The sequence below is a fragment of the Pinus tabuliformis genome, chromosome 6 (genome assembly GCF_031772625.1).
Source record: "Pinus tabuliformis cultivar Carrire ecotype Pingquan chromosome 6, CPIR1, whole genome shotgun sequence".
In the NCBI taxonomy this organism is placed as follows: Eukaryota; Viridiplantae; Streptophyta; class Pinopsida; order Pinales; family Pinaceae; genus Pinus; species Pinus tabuliformis.
Window position 1 is genome coordinate 270,454,318 of NC_142292.1, and position 16,276 is coordinate 270,470,593.

At 40.5% G+C, this 16,276-nt stretch overlaps 1 protein-coding gene across 1 annotated transcript; it reads left to right on the top strand.

Moving 5' to 3' along the window:
* Positions 1–1,271: 1,271 nt before the first annotated feature.
* LOC149258404 (uncharacterized) lies at positions 1,272–4,673 on the top strand. Its single transcript, XM_089414799.1, has one exon. The coding sequence runs from the start codon at positions 1,272–1,274 to the stop codon at positions 4,671–4,673; it is 3,402 nt and encodes a 1,133-aa protein (XP_089270925.1).
* The last annotated feature ends 11,603 nt before the right edge of the window (positions 4,674–16,276 follow it).

The window sequence follows — 16,276 nt, forward strand, 5'->3', positions numbered from 1 at the left end:
TAATAATTTTTATTTATTTATGTATTATGAGAAGGTTACTCCAGGAATGGAAGTATCTGGATAGCAGGTTCATACCTGAAAAACAAAAACAGCTGTATAAGGAAGTTTTCAAGAAATATAAAGAGAAAAAAGGAGAGCCTCCGGATAACCCAACCATGACAGAAAGCGAACAGGGGAATGAGGATAAAGGAATGGCCAACTCTGGCAAAAACAGCAGGAAAAGAGGCCGAAAACCAATGAGTGAGACCATCCAGACGGTGGGGGAAATTTTGATAAACTCAGGAAAGGTGATACCTCTGTCGGAGGTATTCTTCCCCTCTTACAAAAAGTTTTAAATGATAGTGATCAGTTGGAATATTAGGGGTTTGCACAGTAAAGGCAAACAGAGGTATCTGAAGGATAAGTTGAAAAAGGAGAAACCTAGTGTTATGATCTTACAGGAAACAAAGATTTTGATCCAGCAGCTCGAAGAAATAATAGAAAAAAGTAGGTTACAGTATCAAGTGATTGGACAAGATGCAATGGGTTCTGCATGAGGTATTGCAGTCCTGTGGAACCCCAATGAAATCATCATAGAAAACTGGTCCAGTATGAGTGGCATCCTCACTGGGCTAGGCAGGATAGTCGGAACCAATCACCAGGTGGTCATCTCAGGAGTCTACGGCCCTCCGACCCCTGGGAAAAAAGAGCAGTTCATAAACAGTTTCAGATCGGTCCGCAGACTTTACCCTGAAGCTGCTTGGATCACCGGGGGAGACTTTAACCTGATCAGATCCTTGGAAGAGAAGAAAGGAGGGACTAGGAAGAGGGATCACTTCATGGATAATTTCAATGATATGATAGCAGAACTTAGGCTTGTTGACGTCCAGACCATCAATGGGGTCTACACGTGGAACAATAGAAGGGGAGGTAAGAATCAAATTGCTTCCAGATTAGATAGATTTCTGGTATCTGAAGACATCATGAACAAAGATGTTTTCGTGGAGGCCAAAATCATTCCATCTCTGGGATCAGACCATTGGCCGATTAGATTAGAGGTAGATATCAAGAAGATTCAGGGGAAAAGACCTTTTAGATTTGAAGCCTTTTGGTTGAGGGACCCTGATTTCATCAAGAAAGTAGAGGAGTGGTGGAATCAATGTAATAGTCAAGGCAGATGTAGAATGCATACGTTCCAGCTTAAATTGAAAGAGCTGAAAAACAAAATAAAAAAATGGAACAAAGAGGAATTTGGCAATATTTTGGAAGATAAACAAAAGCTGGAAGGGGAAATGGCAGATCTGCAGCAGAAGATAATTTTGGAAGGCAGAACAGAGGAAAGCATCAACAGGGAGGGGGTAATCCTTGGCAGACTGGAAGAGAGACGAAAGCAAGAGGAGATCCTATGGCGCCAGAAATCTAGGATAAAATGGTTAAGAGAGGGGGAGAAAAACACAAAATTCTTCCACCAGTCAATGATCAAACACAGGCAGGGAAACAGAATCCTTTCGATTAAGGACAAGAATGAGAAAAGGGTGGTAGAGCAGAATGAGATAGAACAGGTTCTGATGGATTACCACAAAGAGATGCTAACAGAACCCCAAGTGGATAGATCGGGAGCCATTCAAGAGATCTGCTCAGCCATTCCTAGTCTGGTCACTGAGGAACAAAACAAAGCGCTTATGAGGGCCGTGACCTTAGAAGAGTTGGAGGAAGTTGTGAAGACTATGAAAAAAGGGACTGCTCCTGGGCCGGATGGCTTCACAGTGGACTTCTACCAGGCAGGCTGGCACTTCTTGGGAAGAGAGATACTGGATCTAGTAGAAGAATCAAGAATAAATCAAAAGGTATGGCCTGCTCTTAACTCTACCTTTTTTGCCCTCATACCTAAGGGAGACAACTTAGAAGAGGCTAGTGGCTTCAGACCTATAGCTCTTTGTAATGTCATTTACAAAATGATAACATCCCTGATTGCCAAGAGACTAAAACCTCTCTTGGACAATCTAATCTCGGCTGAACAAACTGGTTTCGTGGAAGGAAGGCAGATACTTGATGGGCTGGTGGTAACACAGGAGGTGATCCACTCTCTAAAGGTTAAAAAACAAAAAGGAATGCTGATCAAATTAGATTTATCCAAAGCATATGATAGGCTTAACTGGAAGTATCTAGAAACTGTCCTGGAGAGATTTGGTTTTCACCAAAGATGGATTGCTTGGATTCATAACCTGATCTCCTCTCCCCACTTTTCTATTCTGGTAAACGGAAGTCCCTCAAAAACTTTCAATGCCTCTAGAGGCATTCGACAGGGTGACCCATTGTCTCCTTTTCTATTCATTCTAGCCGCTGAAGGACTAGGTCGATTTATTAAACAGGAAAGAGCAGCAAACAGAATCAAAGGGTTGCAACTTTGGGGAAACAACCTGCCTCTAACACATCAACAATTTGTTGATGACATTATGCTGTTCGGGGAACCAACGGTAAGAGAAGTTCGACATCTTAAGAGAATCCTAGACTTATTTGCCAAGGCTTCTGGGTTAGAAATTAATAGGGACAAATCATGCATCTTCATCTTCAATACAATGGATCAGGTCAAATCCCATCTAATTAGAATTCTTGGATTCAAGAGGGGAGAATTACCTACTAAATATTTAGGTAATATTCTGGACCTCACCTCAAAAAAGGTGAGAAACTGGCAAGGGGTTCTTGACAAACTAAATAACAAGGTCTCAAATTGGGCTTTCAGAGTTCTGAATATTGCTGGCAGAGTTGTTCTTGCCAAGTCGGTCCTTCAGGCTATTCCTATATACCCATTAGCGATTATGGCTGCCCCAGCAGGGGTTTGTGCTAAAATCAGGGAAATCATAAGGAAATTTATTTGGAGTGGTTCTGATCAGAAGAAAAAATGGGCCCTGGTCTCGTGGAGTCAGCTAATAGAGCGAAAAGAAAAAGGAGGTTTAGGTCTAAGGGACCCGGAAATTCTTAATAGGGTTTTGGGAGCTAAACTGTGGTGGAGGTGGCTCAGTGGTGGAAATGATCTCTGGAAAAACATATGGAGGACTAAATACAGAATGCCAAATTCTCCGGCCGATATCCTAAGACAGCAGGAAATCCCCAAAGGCTCCTCTATCTGGGAACTTGCCTCCCAAAACAGAGATCTAATTAGCAAACATACTTTCTGGGAAATTAGAGGAGGCAGTGAAGCCAACTTCTGGGAAGATAGGTGGCAACAACGAGAAAGGCTAAATAACAGTCAGGACCTCCTGCAGATCCGAGGTAGAATTGAAGGAAACAGATCCAGTGTTAAGGATTATTGGAAAACAAATGAACTGTCGGAGGGATGGAGAGTCTGGGAGGACCCGACAGAGTGGGATCGCGAACTTACCCCAGAGCTCCAGGATCATTACAGAAAAGAAATGGGATCAAGGAAAATCAGAGAACGACATGGGAAAGACATCCTCCGATGGGGATACTCTATGAAGGGAATATTTACAACGAAAGAGGCTTATTACTTAATGGATTCTGAAGACAGAGGTGACAGGAATGTGGAATGGAAAACAATCTGGGAAAGCAACTGGTGGCCTAAGGTGTCCATCTTTGTTTGGCTAGCTTCAAAAAATAAAATTCTGACCTGGGATCGAATTCAGAAGAAGGGATTCATTGGCCCCTCCCGATGCTATCTATGCAACAACGATACTGAGACTAGAGATCATCTGTTGGTCAAATGTTCCTACACAGAGCAGCTTTGGAGGACGACTAAACGACTGTTCAACAAATCAGGATTTAATACCAGAGAATTTACTGAATTGGTTTTCCAGTGGAGCAAGGAAACCTTTCAATGCAAGGTTGTCCAGAGGGCATGGAACCTTATCTCTCCCTTCATACTCTGGATGGTCTGGAAGGAACGAAATAGGAGGGTATTTCAGAATTCTGCGAAAGGTCCAGAGGTTATTTGGGATCGGGTGATCGAGAGTATGCGAGAGACTATCCTTGTCGAGAAGTGGGAGAAGAATGATTGGAAAACTAACTCGGAAGAACAGGAAATTTTAAACACGTTAAATCTTAAAATGGAGATGGTTCACTTTAAATGTTCGACCAGCCAGGACATGCGAACTCAAAGTCCAGACAAGTTCAGGTATCCGCGAGATCATTTTATCAAGCTCAACTTCGACGGGGCCTCGAAGGGGAACCCGGGCGAAGCTGGCTTCGGGGGAATCTTCAGAGACAGCAACCACCAAGTAAGATGGATTTTTGCGGACTGGGGAGGGCAGATGACCAATAATGAGGCCGAGTTCTGGGCCCTGCATCAAGGTTTACGTATTGCCATTAGGAACGGCTATACCAACCTGGAAATTACAGGGGATTCGAAGATTGCTGTGGACATGTTGAGGAGGCTCAGTAATGGGCAGGGATGGGAGAAAGTCACCAAAAGCTGGCGCACTGCGGGCATTATTCAAGAAATTGCAGGCTTCATTAAGCGCATCGATTATAGACTCATTAGCCATGTTCGTCGAAAAGGGAACCAGCCTGCGGACTGGCTAGCTAATTGGGGCTGCCGAGGACGTGGCAACATCATGGATAGCCAATGGAGAGCTGTGGAGGGTAATCAGGAATGGAAAGAGCTGGCAGATTTAATTAAGGCCGATCATGATCATGCCACACATGACAATGAGCGGATCAGTGAGCTGGACAAATAAGGGGAGGCGGAGGCCTCGTTTCAAGGAAAGGGTTCAAGTAGGATTTTCAAAAATCATCATTGCAGATTGCAGGGTGAGGGATCAAGACCTCGGTGGCAGTACAGCGACGGCGGATGGAGCGGTTGGGCAACAGTACACACAAGGTAAGTTAATTAATGTTCGAACTATGAGAGGTGAAGGCTGCGGTACGCCGGACCTCACAGCAGAGGGGATTAATAAGGATATGATGGCAGAGTGTAGTGGTTCACCGGCGTGCTACCGGCGGCATTTGACAACCGGAACAAGCGGTTTCCCCAAGGAAAAGATTTTGATATATACCCAAAGCTGGATGAATGCCAAAGCACTGTGCGTGTTTCCAATTTGGGTAAGTGCGGAGGTTCCCATCGAGCACCACCAGAGAGCAGTGAACACACCAAGTAACCAGAGAACGAGGTGCGTCCGACCGTCGGATATTATGGAAACCAGACAGAAGCTAAGGAAGATGGAAGAGAAACAGAGTGACGGGGAGGATGGCAGAAGCCGTAAAGGCAAAGTTATTATGCAGCAGGACCCACCTTTTTCAGTTTTGGAAATTGAGGATGATTCGGAAGAAGACACAGCCCTGGACGCAGGAAGTGAGCGCAGGTACCACCACAAAAACTCGGCGGAGGAAGGAAAGGAGCAGACGAAGGCAGATTTGACTGATTTACAGGACTCGAAGGTCCGTCGCTACGGCATGAGGAAGCGTAGCTCGTCAACTGACAAGGAAACAGACCGGGACGGAAAACGAACCAGAAGCCAAAAAGGTCAAGACAAGGTGGAAGGGGAGACTTCCAGGCGTGACCAGGGGAATAGAAGAAAACAAAAAGAGACTGTCATCCATAGAATCCGCAGGGCCGAAAAGGCCTTCATCCGCAATTCCAAACCTGCAGTCCGCAGACTCATGCAACATCTGGAAGAGGAATCGATTCAGGAGCAATCTGACGAGGAGATGGAGGAATGGGATTTTCTTATCCCCGACCCGGGTCACACTAGAGGGCGCATGTCTTTATTTAAACAGTCGCTCCACATCTACTGGGTCATGAAGGGGCTCATGGCCAAAGCGATGGAGCAGGTGGCAAAAGAAATGGTCACTCTGGCTAAGGGGGGTCCAGACATTCGCTGCGAATTGGCCTTCCTTCGCGTAGCAATGGTCAAACAAGACGAGAAGCTGGAGGCTATCCAGCAGATGCTGAATCGAGTTCACCCAGCGCCAGCGGAAGCAGCAACTCAGCAACCTGATGGCGGCAAAGAATGATATGAGATATGTTTAGTAACTGTAGCAATTTTTTTGGTTTTAGCTTTGTACCTGTTATAGATAGTAAAAAGCATACAGCACAGAGCAGTAGTTTTAGGCATAGTTTTAGTAAGGCTCAAGACTGTATAGTTTATCTAGCTCAGACAACCAGACTGCGGGCCTTCTATTTTTGGGCTGCTTTTAAAAATTATAGATGGAGTTATGACCCGGTTTCCCCTAGAGGGCGAGCAAAGACTGATTCTGATATGATGTAATGTTCTTTTGATCGAGTAATAGAAAGAGTACCACCCTAGCTTACAAAAAAAAAAAAAAATTATTTATTTATGTAATTTTATGTTTATCATATGTAATAAGTCACTATTTTTAGTTTTTTACTCAAACTCCATTGCCAATATCATCGAAACAAAAGTTAAAAGTGAAGATTTCCAAAGCTTCGGCATCATCCACCTCCAAAGAAAAAATCAGAAAGAAAATTAGAAAAGAGGTTAAAAAGGGGGTCAAATGAAACATTAGAAAGTGGGTTTGAAAATAAAAAGATCAAATTCACTCACCTATAAAGGACTTCTTGGCTTCAGACTTAGCTTCATTTGCTTCCTAGCACTCATTGAGCAAACCCCAAGAGAGCCTTTTCACAGTTCTGGGCAAAATCAGCAAAAACAAGGCAGATGATGCGCGTTTCCTTCTGGCATTGTGCATTCTCTTATGGCGCTGCACATTTACCTGGTGCTACATGTTTCCTTAAGGAGTTGTGCGTTCCCTTAAGGCATTGCGCATTTGCGTGAGGCGTTGCGCACTCTTCACTGGCACTGCGCATTTGTCCAGCAACGCTCCAATCACCTCCTCAGCTCCTCCAAAATTCTTTCAACCTCAATGCAAGTAAGTAGCAGCTAAGGGATGTCCTTTTTCCCCTCCTCAAGTCAATTCCTAAGTGTTTGAAAGGTTTTATTGAAGATTTATCCTAATTGTTACATCTAAACCCTAGATTTCCCCCAAAAACTACCTTCCACTCTCATTCCCTTTTATACACCTCCCTCCACCCCCCTTCCCTTTCCCTAAATCTTTATATCCCAGATACCCTCTAACCCTTTGTCCCAAAACCCTAAGTCCTACGTGATACAACACTACCTAGGCTCCCAAACCCCTATATTGTAAACAAATTTCCACATCCCCAAATATCATACTACTACCCTCTACCCCTCTCCAATACACATATCCCTTCACCCATCATCTTCATATTTTCCCTTCCCCATTTACTATTCCCTAAAAAACTACATTCCCCCTACGTTACACCTCCCTAGGGTTTGATACTAAACACCATGGAAGAGGAGGAATGCATACCACATTGTGAGGAAGAAGAAATAGATAGAGAAGAAGACAGGGAACAAAGGAGCCCAGATACACAGGTTTGAGCCCACAGATCTCAGGGGATTCTTAGCATCCCCTATGACTGTGACATCCTTCAAATGGCTAAGTTGTTATGATTTTTGTGAGCAAGTGCAGGCAGTCCAACATCATCCTGAGTTTACTAGGCTCTTCATTTATAAACTCCAAGACATCCAGGTCACTCTGGCATGTATAACTTTCACTTTATCCACTGCCAATATATCAGCTACTACCAGGATTCCATATGTTGGGTAAAAATGGTTTAAACAGGGTGATTTGGAGAGGCATTATTATGAGCCTTACATGAAACAAAGGTATAGAAATGAAAGAAGGGGATATTTTCCATTTTCACACCTCCTTGACAGATATGCCCCAATTTTGAAGATTATTATGAAATCTTTTTCATGTGAAAGTAGACTCTCCAGGGTCTATTCTTATCATATCCGGCTCTTAATGCATTTCACTGGGGTAAAAATGCTCAATATACCCTACTATAGTTTCCGGAGTGTTGAGAAGATGGCCTACATTGCCCAAAAGAGGGAGTACAAAGATCAAATGAAGAGCTTATTTCATCATTCCCTCATTAAAATCATAGTCCTTTACCATCTCAAGGAACTCAACATTGCATGGAGTACCTTCATAGCTAATCCCATATTCACTCATGCATCTACTCAAAATATTCAAAGAATCCCTTCATCATCTCATCGATCCACCTCCATTCCTCCATCTCATCCCATACATCATTCATCCTCACCTGACGAGTCAGGCTCACCATCACCCCCATCATCACCATTTCATGAGCCTATTCATTCACCTAGCAAAGATAAAGGCAAAGAGAAAGAGCACATTGGACATTGTGAGATCAGTAAGCCTAAAAGGGCTTGTGTACCTTGATACATACCTATCAGAGAGGGCATAGGCAAGTGTTTGCCCCACAGATTTTGGGAGGGGCCTTGCCTTCTTCATCAACAAAGCAGGTACAGAAGGGCAAGGGGAAAGTGACAGAGTCAGAGAACCAGTAGTAGGAGGAGGACCTCCATGAGACAGAGCAAGACTTTCACTTAGTTGACCTAAGTGAAAATGATGATAGTGAGAGCACAACCATTTCCCTTAAATAGTAAGATGCACTCATAGGGGAACTCTAGGTCAATTTGCAGAGGGAATAATATATCATCACATAGTATGAGCAGGAAAACAAGCAGTTAGAGACAAAACATGAGCTCATGGAGATTCAGCTCATAAAGGCAAAGAGGGAGGCTGAAAAGGCTAAAGCCTTACTTGATGAAGCATGTTATGAAACTAGCACACAAAAAGATAGAAAAGATAGATCAACGCCTTAGAATTCAGCCTCTTCAAGGGGGCAACCTCCTTTATATTACACAAATGAATGATTCTTTGATGATTCAAATGACAAAACATTCTTTCTATATATAGGAGTCTAAGGATTCACAATATAACCCAGCCGACCTAACAATAATAATATAAAGGCACAAAAATAACAATAGAGGGATTCTATGGGGCACAGTAATAACAATATGGGGACAATAGGGGCACAACAATATTAATAAGGGATACACCTACAATAATAATGGGGTAATCACTAGTATTATAGGGACCTAACATGCCCCTCTCCTTCAAAAAATTGTTGTCCTCAATGCTTGAGTAGTTCTGGATGCTTTTGTATAAAATTCTCATCCTCCCATGTGGAATCTTCAGTGGATAAGTTATTCCACTTGATGAGATACTCCGAAATTGATCGATTTCGTAGCTGTCGAGTTCTTCTTTCTGTGACTACTTCTGGTTCCAATATAATTTCTTCTCAGCACACTTATGACCTTTAGTGTATTTGCTATCACAACTATAACAAAGACCTTTTTCTCCTTTTTCTTATAATTGTTATGGTGTCAACCTTATAGGTTATGGAAGACTAGGGGCAACAACACTTCCCTCTTTATAGTTGTGAGTGGTATGCTTCCTGGTTGCCATAATTTTGCTTTCCATTTTTCTTGCTAACATGAATGCCTTCTCTAATGAATCAGGTTCCCAAAGGTGAACACCATGTTGGATATTATCCTTTAAAGTCCCTATGAACACATCAATCCTATGCTCCTCTAGAATTTTTTTTACCCTTATGTTCAATTTTTGGAACTCCTCAATGTACTCCATTATTGAACCCTTTTGTTTGAGACTTATCAATTGGCTAAAAAAAGTGTTGCTTTTTGTATCCTCATAATGTGCTATCAATTCTTCCGTAAAAATTGTCCAAGTGATAATTTGTTTATGAGAGCAAAGCCATTGATACCATACAAACTGATTTGGTTCCAAATATAAAGTTGCAATACGTACCTTTTGTGTGTTTTGCACATTATTGAGATCGAAAAATTGCTCCATCTGTAATATCCATGTTGCGGGATCCTTGCCATCAAACTTCCTCTTATCGATTTTTGGAATATGGTGGGTCTTTGATCCAACATTAGAGTCTATGAAATCATGATTAACATTTCTTTTGTTCGCATCATGAGTTTTCTTTACTACCCTTTCACCATTAGTAAGTATTTCTTGTAGAAAATTTGTCAAATCTGTCTTCAAATCTGCCATGTCTGTCTTCGAATCTATCTTCAAATCGTCCATCTTAGTTTCCATGCCATTCATCTTATCTTCCATGCCCTTTATCTTATATTCCACGCCATTTATCTTAGCTTCTATCAGCTTTTGTGAGAGTGACATTTGTTGCACTTGGTCTTGTAATTTTGATATATCAGGTAGCATTTCTTCCTCTTCTTCATGAGTCATGCTAGAGCTTTCAAGTTGCTTACTAGTTGTTTGCATTTTCTTTTCTCAAGGCATCAGTTACTGATAATAATGCGTTACTATGCCCTTTTAATTCCTTCAAAATAATTTTTCAAACCAAGCTTAAGCAAAAATTTAAAAAAATCTACACACCTTTTTTTCCACTTTGTAGGAGCTCGATATTGCCTCTGATGTATCTTTGTAATTTTGGATCAGCCAGTTCTAAAATTGTGACTTGCAGTAGTCTTCTATGTCCTCTTTCCAATGCCACTAGTCAGATCCAAATTGGATTCTCCATGAAAGAGTTATGCCAAATCTCCCACAGTGACCTGATTATAGACTAGTTCAGTAGAGTGAACTTGTACGACGTGCCACATGTCCATGTTTCGACCTTTGGCTCTGAAAAATATATACAAGAAACTAAATTCTATCCTCTTTCTATAACTTCTTACAAAATTTCATTCTAATGCTCAGAGAGAAATTTATGACGATTTTCCCCAAGTCACCTGTTTGGAACGTAATTCAGGAGTCTGCAAAAAGACCAACTTCCTCAGATCATATCTCCGCAAATATAGCGCGAAAAGATCTGAAATTTGGACCCAAGGTTCAGTGTGATTTCATCTCAAATGGCTTTTTTTTTTCACTTCTGAAACGTCGCAGAAAAAAATTTATAGTGAAAATGCCACGATGACCTATTTGGAGCAGTGAAACCCTAGAATCCAAAGCTCTGATACCAAATGTTATGAAACCAGCTCACAAAAAGATAGAAAAGATAGATCAACGTCTTAGAATTCAGCCTCTTCGAGGGGGAAACCTCCTTTACATTACACAAATGAATTATTCTTTGATGATTCAAATGAAAAAACCTCCTTTCTATATGTAGGAATCTAAGGATTCACAATATAACCCAGCTAACCTAACAATAATAATATAAAGGCACAAAAATAACAATAAAGCGATTCTATGGGGCACAGTAATAACAATATGGGGACAATAGGGGCACAACAATATTAATAAGGGATACACCTACAATAGTAATGGGGTAATCACTAGTATTATAGGGACCTAAAAAAGCATATTGAGAATACAGTGATCAGCTGGAGGAATAGGTGCCATGAAAAAGGCCAAGGACTAGAGGCCTAAAGAGAGCTTTGGATCTAGAAAAACAAGAGGCTAAACTAGCTAATGAGCTCACCCTAAATGAGAAATTTTCCAAAATGGTAAATTAGAATCGGGAGCATTGGCTTGAGAGGGTGAACACCCATCTTGAAAGCCTCTCCAGGCCAAAAGAGACACTAACATTCAAAGAAGGATGCCAAAATATTATTGCCGAAGAAACCAAATAGCAAGGGCAAAGCTCAAAGCTGCTAGGGCAAGAATTGAAGCCCTAACTCACCATAAGGAGAAGAAGAAGCTTGATATACTTGCAAAGGCTTCATTCCATGCCTATCCACCGCAGACATCATCTTCTTGAACAATTTTGAATACCCTTGACTCAATTTTTTTCATCTTGCTTTTCCTGTTTTTTTAAGGCAATTTTTATATCAGCGGTTTGGTCAAACACGCAGTGCCTTAGACGTTGCGCACTTTTTGGAGGCACTTTTTGGAGGAATGGCCACCACCATTGGATTCAGATGGACCAAGACATCCAAGAAAACCATGTTTCCAGCCCTGGAAAGCAAAACTGGTGGGTGAAAAAGGAAAAAAGCCACCTAAAAAGCATGTTTTTGCCTCATTTCTGGACTAGGCGTTGTGCGTTTGAGTAGTGTTGGGAGAAAGGAATTTTGGAGAGGCACATCAAGCCCATTTTGAAAACCAAGTGCAGTTTTGGAAACTAGATTGGATAAGATTTCCAATGAGCTATCCTGGGATAGATTTGGAAATCAAGAAGGTAGGTAAAAGTCAGCTTGAAGATGGTGCTACATGTTTGACATTGGCACTACGTGTTTGACAGTCAGCCCAGATTTTCATTGTTTCTCTCCAAATTGATTTTTACTTATGGGAAATTAGTGTTTTACTGATGTAATTGATAAGGATGATGTAATTATTATGTTTTTACTATTACCTAGGGTAAATAAATTAGGTAAATGGCCTCTATGACTTGTAATGAATCAGTTTGCTTAAGTTAGGGATGAGTCACTTTGACCACCCTACACTCTAGCTATCAGTTCAATCTTTGTTGCAACTGCTCCTCTCATGGATTCGACCCTTGAGGCTAGGATGAGTTGGTTTGAGGCTTATATTATGCAATTTCTCAGTGATTCTACTGGTTGGACTCCATTGGATATTGTAATAGTGTTTCAGACTTTGGCATGGAATATATTGGATGAGTTGCAGCTATTTTGGTGGGATTCTCGTGGCATGTTATTTTGATATAGTTCTTCTTCAATTTCATATGTATGAATGTTTTGTACCTCTCATGATTCATTTCACTCTAAGTATGTTTGATTTTCAAGGTGTGATAAGTAGAATTCATCTTGTATGCTTTGTTTTTGGAAAATCATCATAAATTGTTTCATTTCTTCAGTTTAAAAAGAATTCACAATCTCATGCTCTTTTTAGCACCTCATTAGTCCAAACCATCTCATCATTATACTACAAATTGTTAAAGTAACTTGCCTACCTTGCCCCATCAGATGTCTCCAATTCTAATTCTCTTTTTCCCTAACCTAGTTCACTCTCTGACCTAATTCACACATCCAATGACTACCCCAACCAAATAAAATCAGACAAGCCTTGAGCTACTATATCTAGCCTAAAACCCTAATCTATCCAGCCCTCCTAGCTGTGATCCTTTGGAGAGAGCCCTCTCCGACTTGGTAGGGATAGCTACCAAGTCAAAAGATTGGTCTATGGTTACCTCAGCTAGACTCTTCCTCGGCCTTGGAGATCTGGAGGAGTGATAACAAGAGGCATAGAGATGAAGATGAGAGAGAGAAGGAGAGGGGGAGGGAGATAGTGATAGAGATCGACAAAAGAGAGAGAGGGGGGGGAGAGTGATTAGGGGGAGGAGATAGAGGGAGGTGGAAGAGAAGGGAGAGAGAGATGGAATTGAAGGAGGCAGGAGAGGGAGGGAACAATAAAAACATAGAGGGAGAAAAGTGGAGAGAGAGGGGGGTGACAAAGGAGCCATGGAGAGAGGGAGGGAGAGAGGAGAGCGGGAGGCAATAGAGAGAGGGGGAGAGAATGGGAAGAGAGAGAGTGAGAGAGAAGGGGAAGAGTGGGAGAGGGAGAGTGTGTATGTTTGGGGGGTGAGATAGAGAGAGGGAATAAAAAAGAGACACAAATACAAATATAGATATTATATAGTATTATATAACCAATCTAGATCCATCTTAACCCCAGATCTATCAAGTGCCGAGAGGGATCCAATATCTTGAGGTGCAAACCTTTCCTCAAGTTTTTCACTAAAAAATGAAGTTTGCACCTCGAGATATTGGATCCCTCTTGGTGCTTGATATATTTGGGGTTAAGATGGATCTAGGCTGGTTAATATGAAATTAAAGTAGTTTTTATTTGATATTATAGTCTTAAAAGTTAAAATTTCTCTTCAAATTAATTTCAAATTCGAAGTAGATCCAATTAGATTCAATGAATAGATTTTTAAAAAATACATAAAACAATTAATTTTTTATTAAAAAATATAGTTTTAAAATTACAAACTATTAGAGATAAATATTGCAAAGTTGGCTCAGCTATACGCCATTTGAGGATGAAGAAGTATTTAAGGAATGATAACCTTTAAGACAATATTTAACAACCTTTCAATCCTCTATCACTTGTCAGTTTAAATTGCTTGACACAATTAAAATAACTAACATAAAAAATTGATTCATATTATTGTAGTACTTGTTAGGTAGTCATATTTTTGTTCCTAGACTAAATTAGTCATTCATGTTAGTCATTTTTAGTTGTATTAGTTATTAGCTAGTCATATATTTTAACCCACGACTAAATTAGTGATTTATGTTAGTCGTTTTTAGTTGGGTCACTTAAGATTTCTCATTTTTGGCAGTATTTCACTTGGAAAAGTTGTGGTGACTAACCTTTTTAGTCACCTAGTCACTAAAATATCATTTTCTACTAGTGGCTGGATGTGTCTTTGGATATGGAAAGTATTCCTCTCCCAAACAAAATCAATTTCCATAGGCAGGTTGGGGAAATGCTATATAGCGAGCTGAATAAGAATGCCTTGACCATCAACAAGGCAGAAACGCTACTGGAGAAAGTTGCACACATGTTGAAGTAAGAGAAAGCCAACTCCCATGCTCTTCACATACAGAATGAAAAATTCAAGGATCTGGTGGTGAAGCTTGGGGTAAATCCTGAGGATAGGTCAGCTATTGAGAATCTACTTAAGGGTTCTCAAACATAGATTCAAGAGCTAAGGCATAAGGTAAATATGTTAGGCAGCGAACATGCCTAGTCTAAGGAGCTAGCATAGGTAGAAGTAGAAAAACAGATCTTGGCAAATGAGATCATTGACAGGAACAATGAGGTCATATCCCTCAAGCGGCAGATATTTGAGCTACAACAGAAGATTGACTCGCATATATGTGCATTCATCATCCTTGAGGATCCCCAAACCCTTACTGAACTTCAGCTTTCATAAGGGGAACTGGAAAAGGTATAAAGATATCTAGAATTTTCCCAAAAAAACTTAGCCTAGAAGGAGGAACAAGACTAATGTTGAGATCCTTAGTAGAGATCTATAGGAAGCTAAAAAAGGATCTCGAAATTAAAGTGTAAGTTGAAAGGGAGTATGTCATTGTTGTAGGCTAAACAACTGGTGTGGGATGAGATCATTGAAGAAATGGAGAAGAGATGGGAATTCATAAGTATGATGCATGAGTAGAAAATAAAAGTTAAAGACTTTGAGCACTACATCATGTTAGCTAAGGACGATGGGTAAAGAAATCCCAGATTGCCCAAAAGTTCATCAGGTTCATGAATGAGAGGCCACTCAATGAGTTGAGGCCTATTGATGTGGTAGATAGAGTGGGGGGCATCATGGAGATCATTAAGATGACCCAAAAGGAGGAATCCAGAGTCAAAGTTGAAGAATTCTTGGGGGTAGTGAAAAAAAAGGTAGATGCTTTCAATTAGGAGTTTGAAGAACTGATAAGGGAAGGGTTTCCTAGTTGTTGGGAACTGGGTGACTTAAGCCCTTTGGATTAATACAAACAATGACTGGTATTATCTCAAGTAAGCCCTCCCATAAGAAGACTTCCACTTTAAAGGGAAGAACAATGGTCAATCATCTCAAGAAAGACTTCTAGTTTCTTGGATTGATAAAAATGTTACTCAGGGTTAGGCTGGGTTATTCAGACCTAACCAATTTGAAGATCTAACATCATTTTTTCTTCCAATCTCCTCTCTCAAACTCGGTATTGTGGTAGAGGTGTTAGAAATTCATTGATCCACCCATGCTCCAGATCATCGACCCCATGATGCAGCCTCCACCACCTTCCCATAAACATTGAAGATATTGCATATTATGTCAATCATGACACTTTTACTTTTACTTCTATGTAAATATTTTATTTCCGAGTCAGTTATATTTTTTGTTGCAAATAGTTGTGCTATGAGGCATGCTTAATTTTGACATGATGACTCTCTGTAACAAAATCAAGAAGGAATATTTTTTGTAACGGGTTCTCCTTAAGAGGCCCTATAAAGACAATGAGAATATATTTTAAGAGGGTTCAGAACTTTTGTGAAATTTTTCTTTCCAATAGAGAAACATTGTGCATTGTTGACGTATCATTGCTCTGTTGAAGATTAATACATTTTTTTGGCAATTCTGACTCACCTGAGTTTATAGTATGTGTTATGGTTATGTTACCTTCATATGTGTTCCATTTTCTTCTCAAAATATATCATAAGTAGTGTTGGATGTTTTATCATGAATGTATGGATTCGCTGAAGTCAAATATTGATGTATAATGTCTATATGGACATGGAAATAAAATCATTAAAGTGCATACTATGTATCTTTGCACCCCGTTCACTATATTTGCTTCATTTGTTTCACTTTGATATTTACTACATAGGATTCTTAAATATAATCCCTGTGTATTGAATTTCCTTCTAGTTTAATTCTTTTATTCCATATACTACAATGGTTTATTGAACTCCAGACCCAGGTGATGAA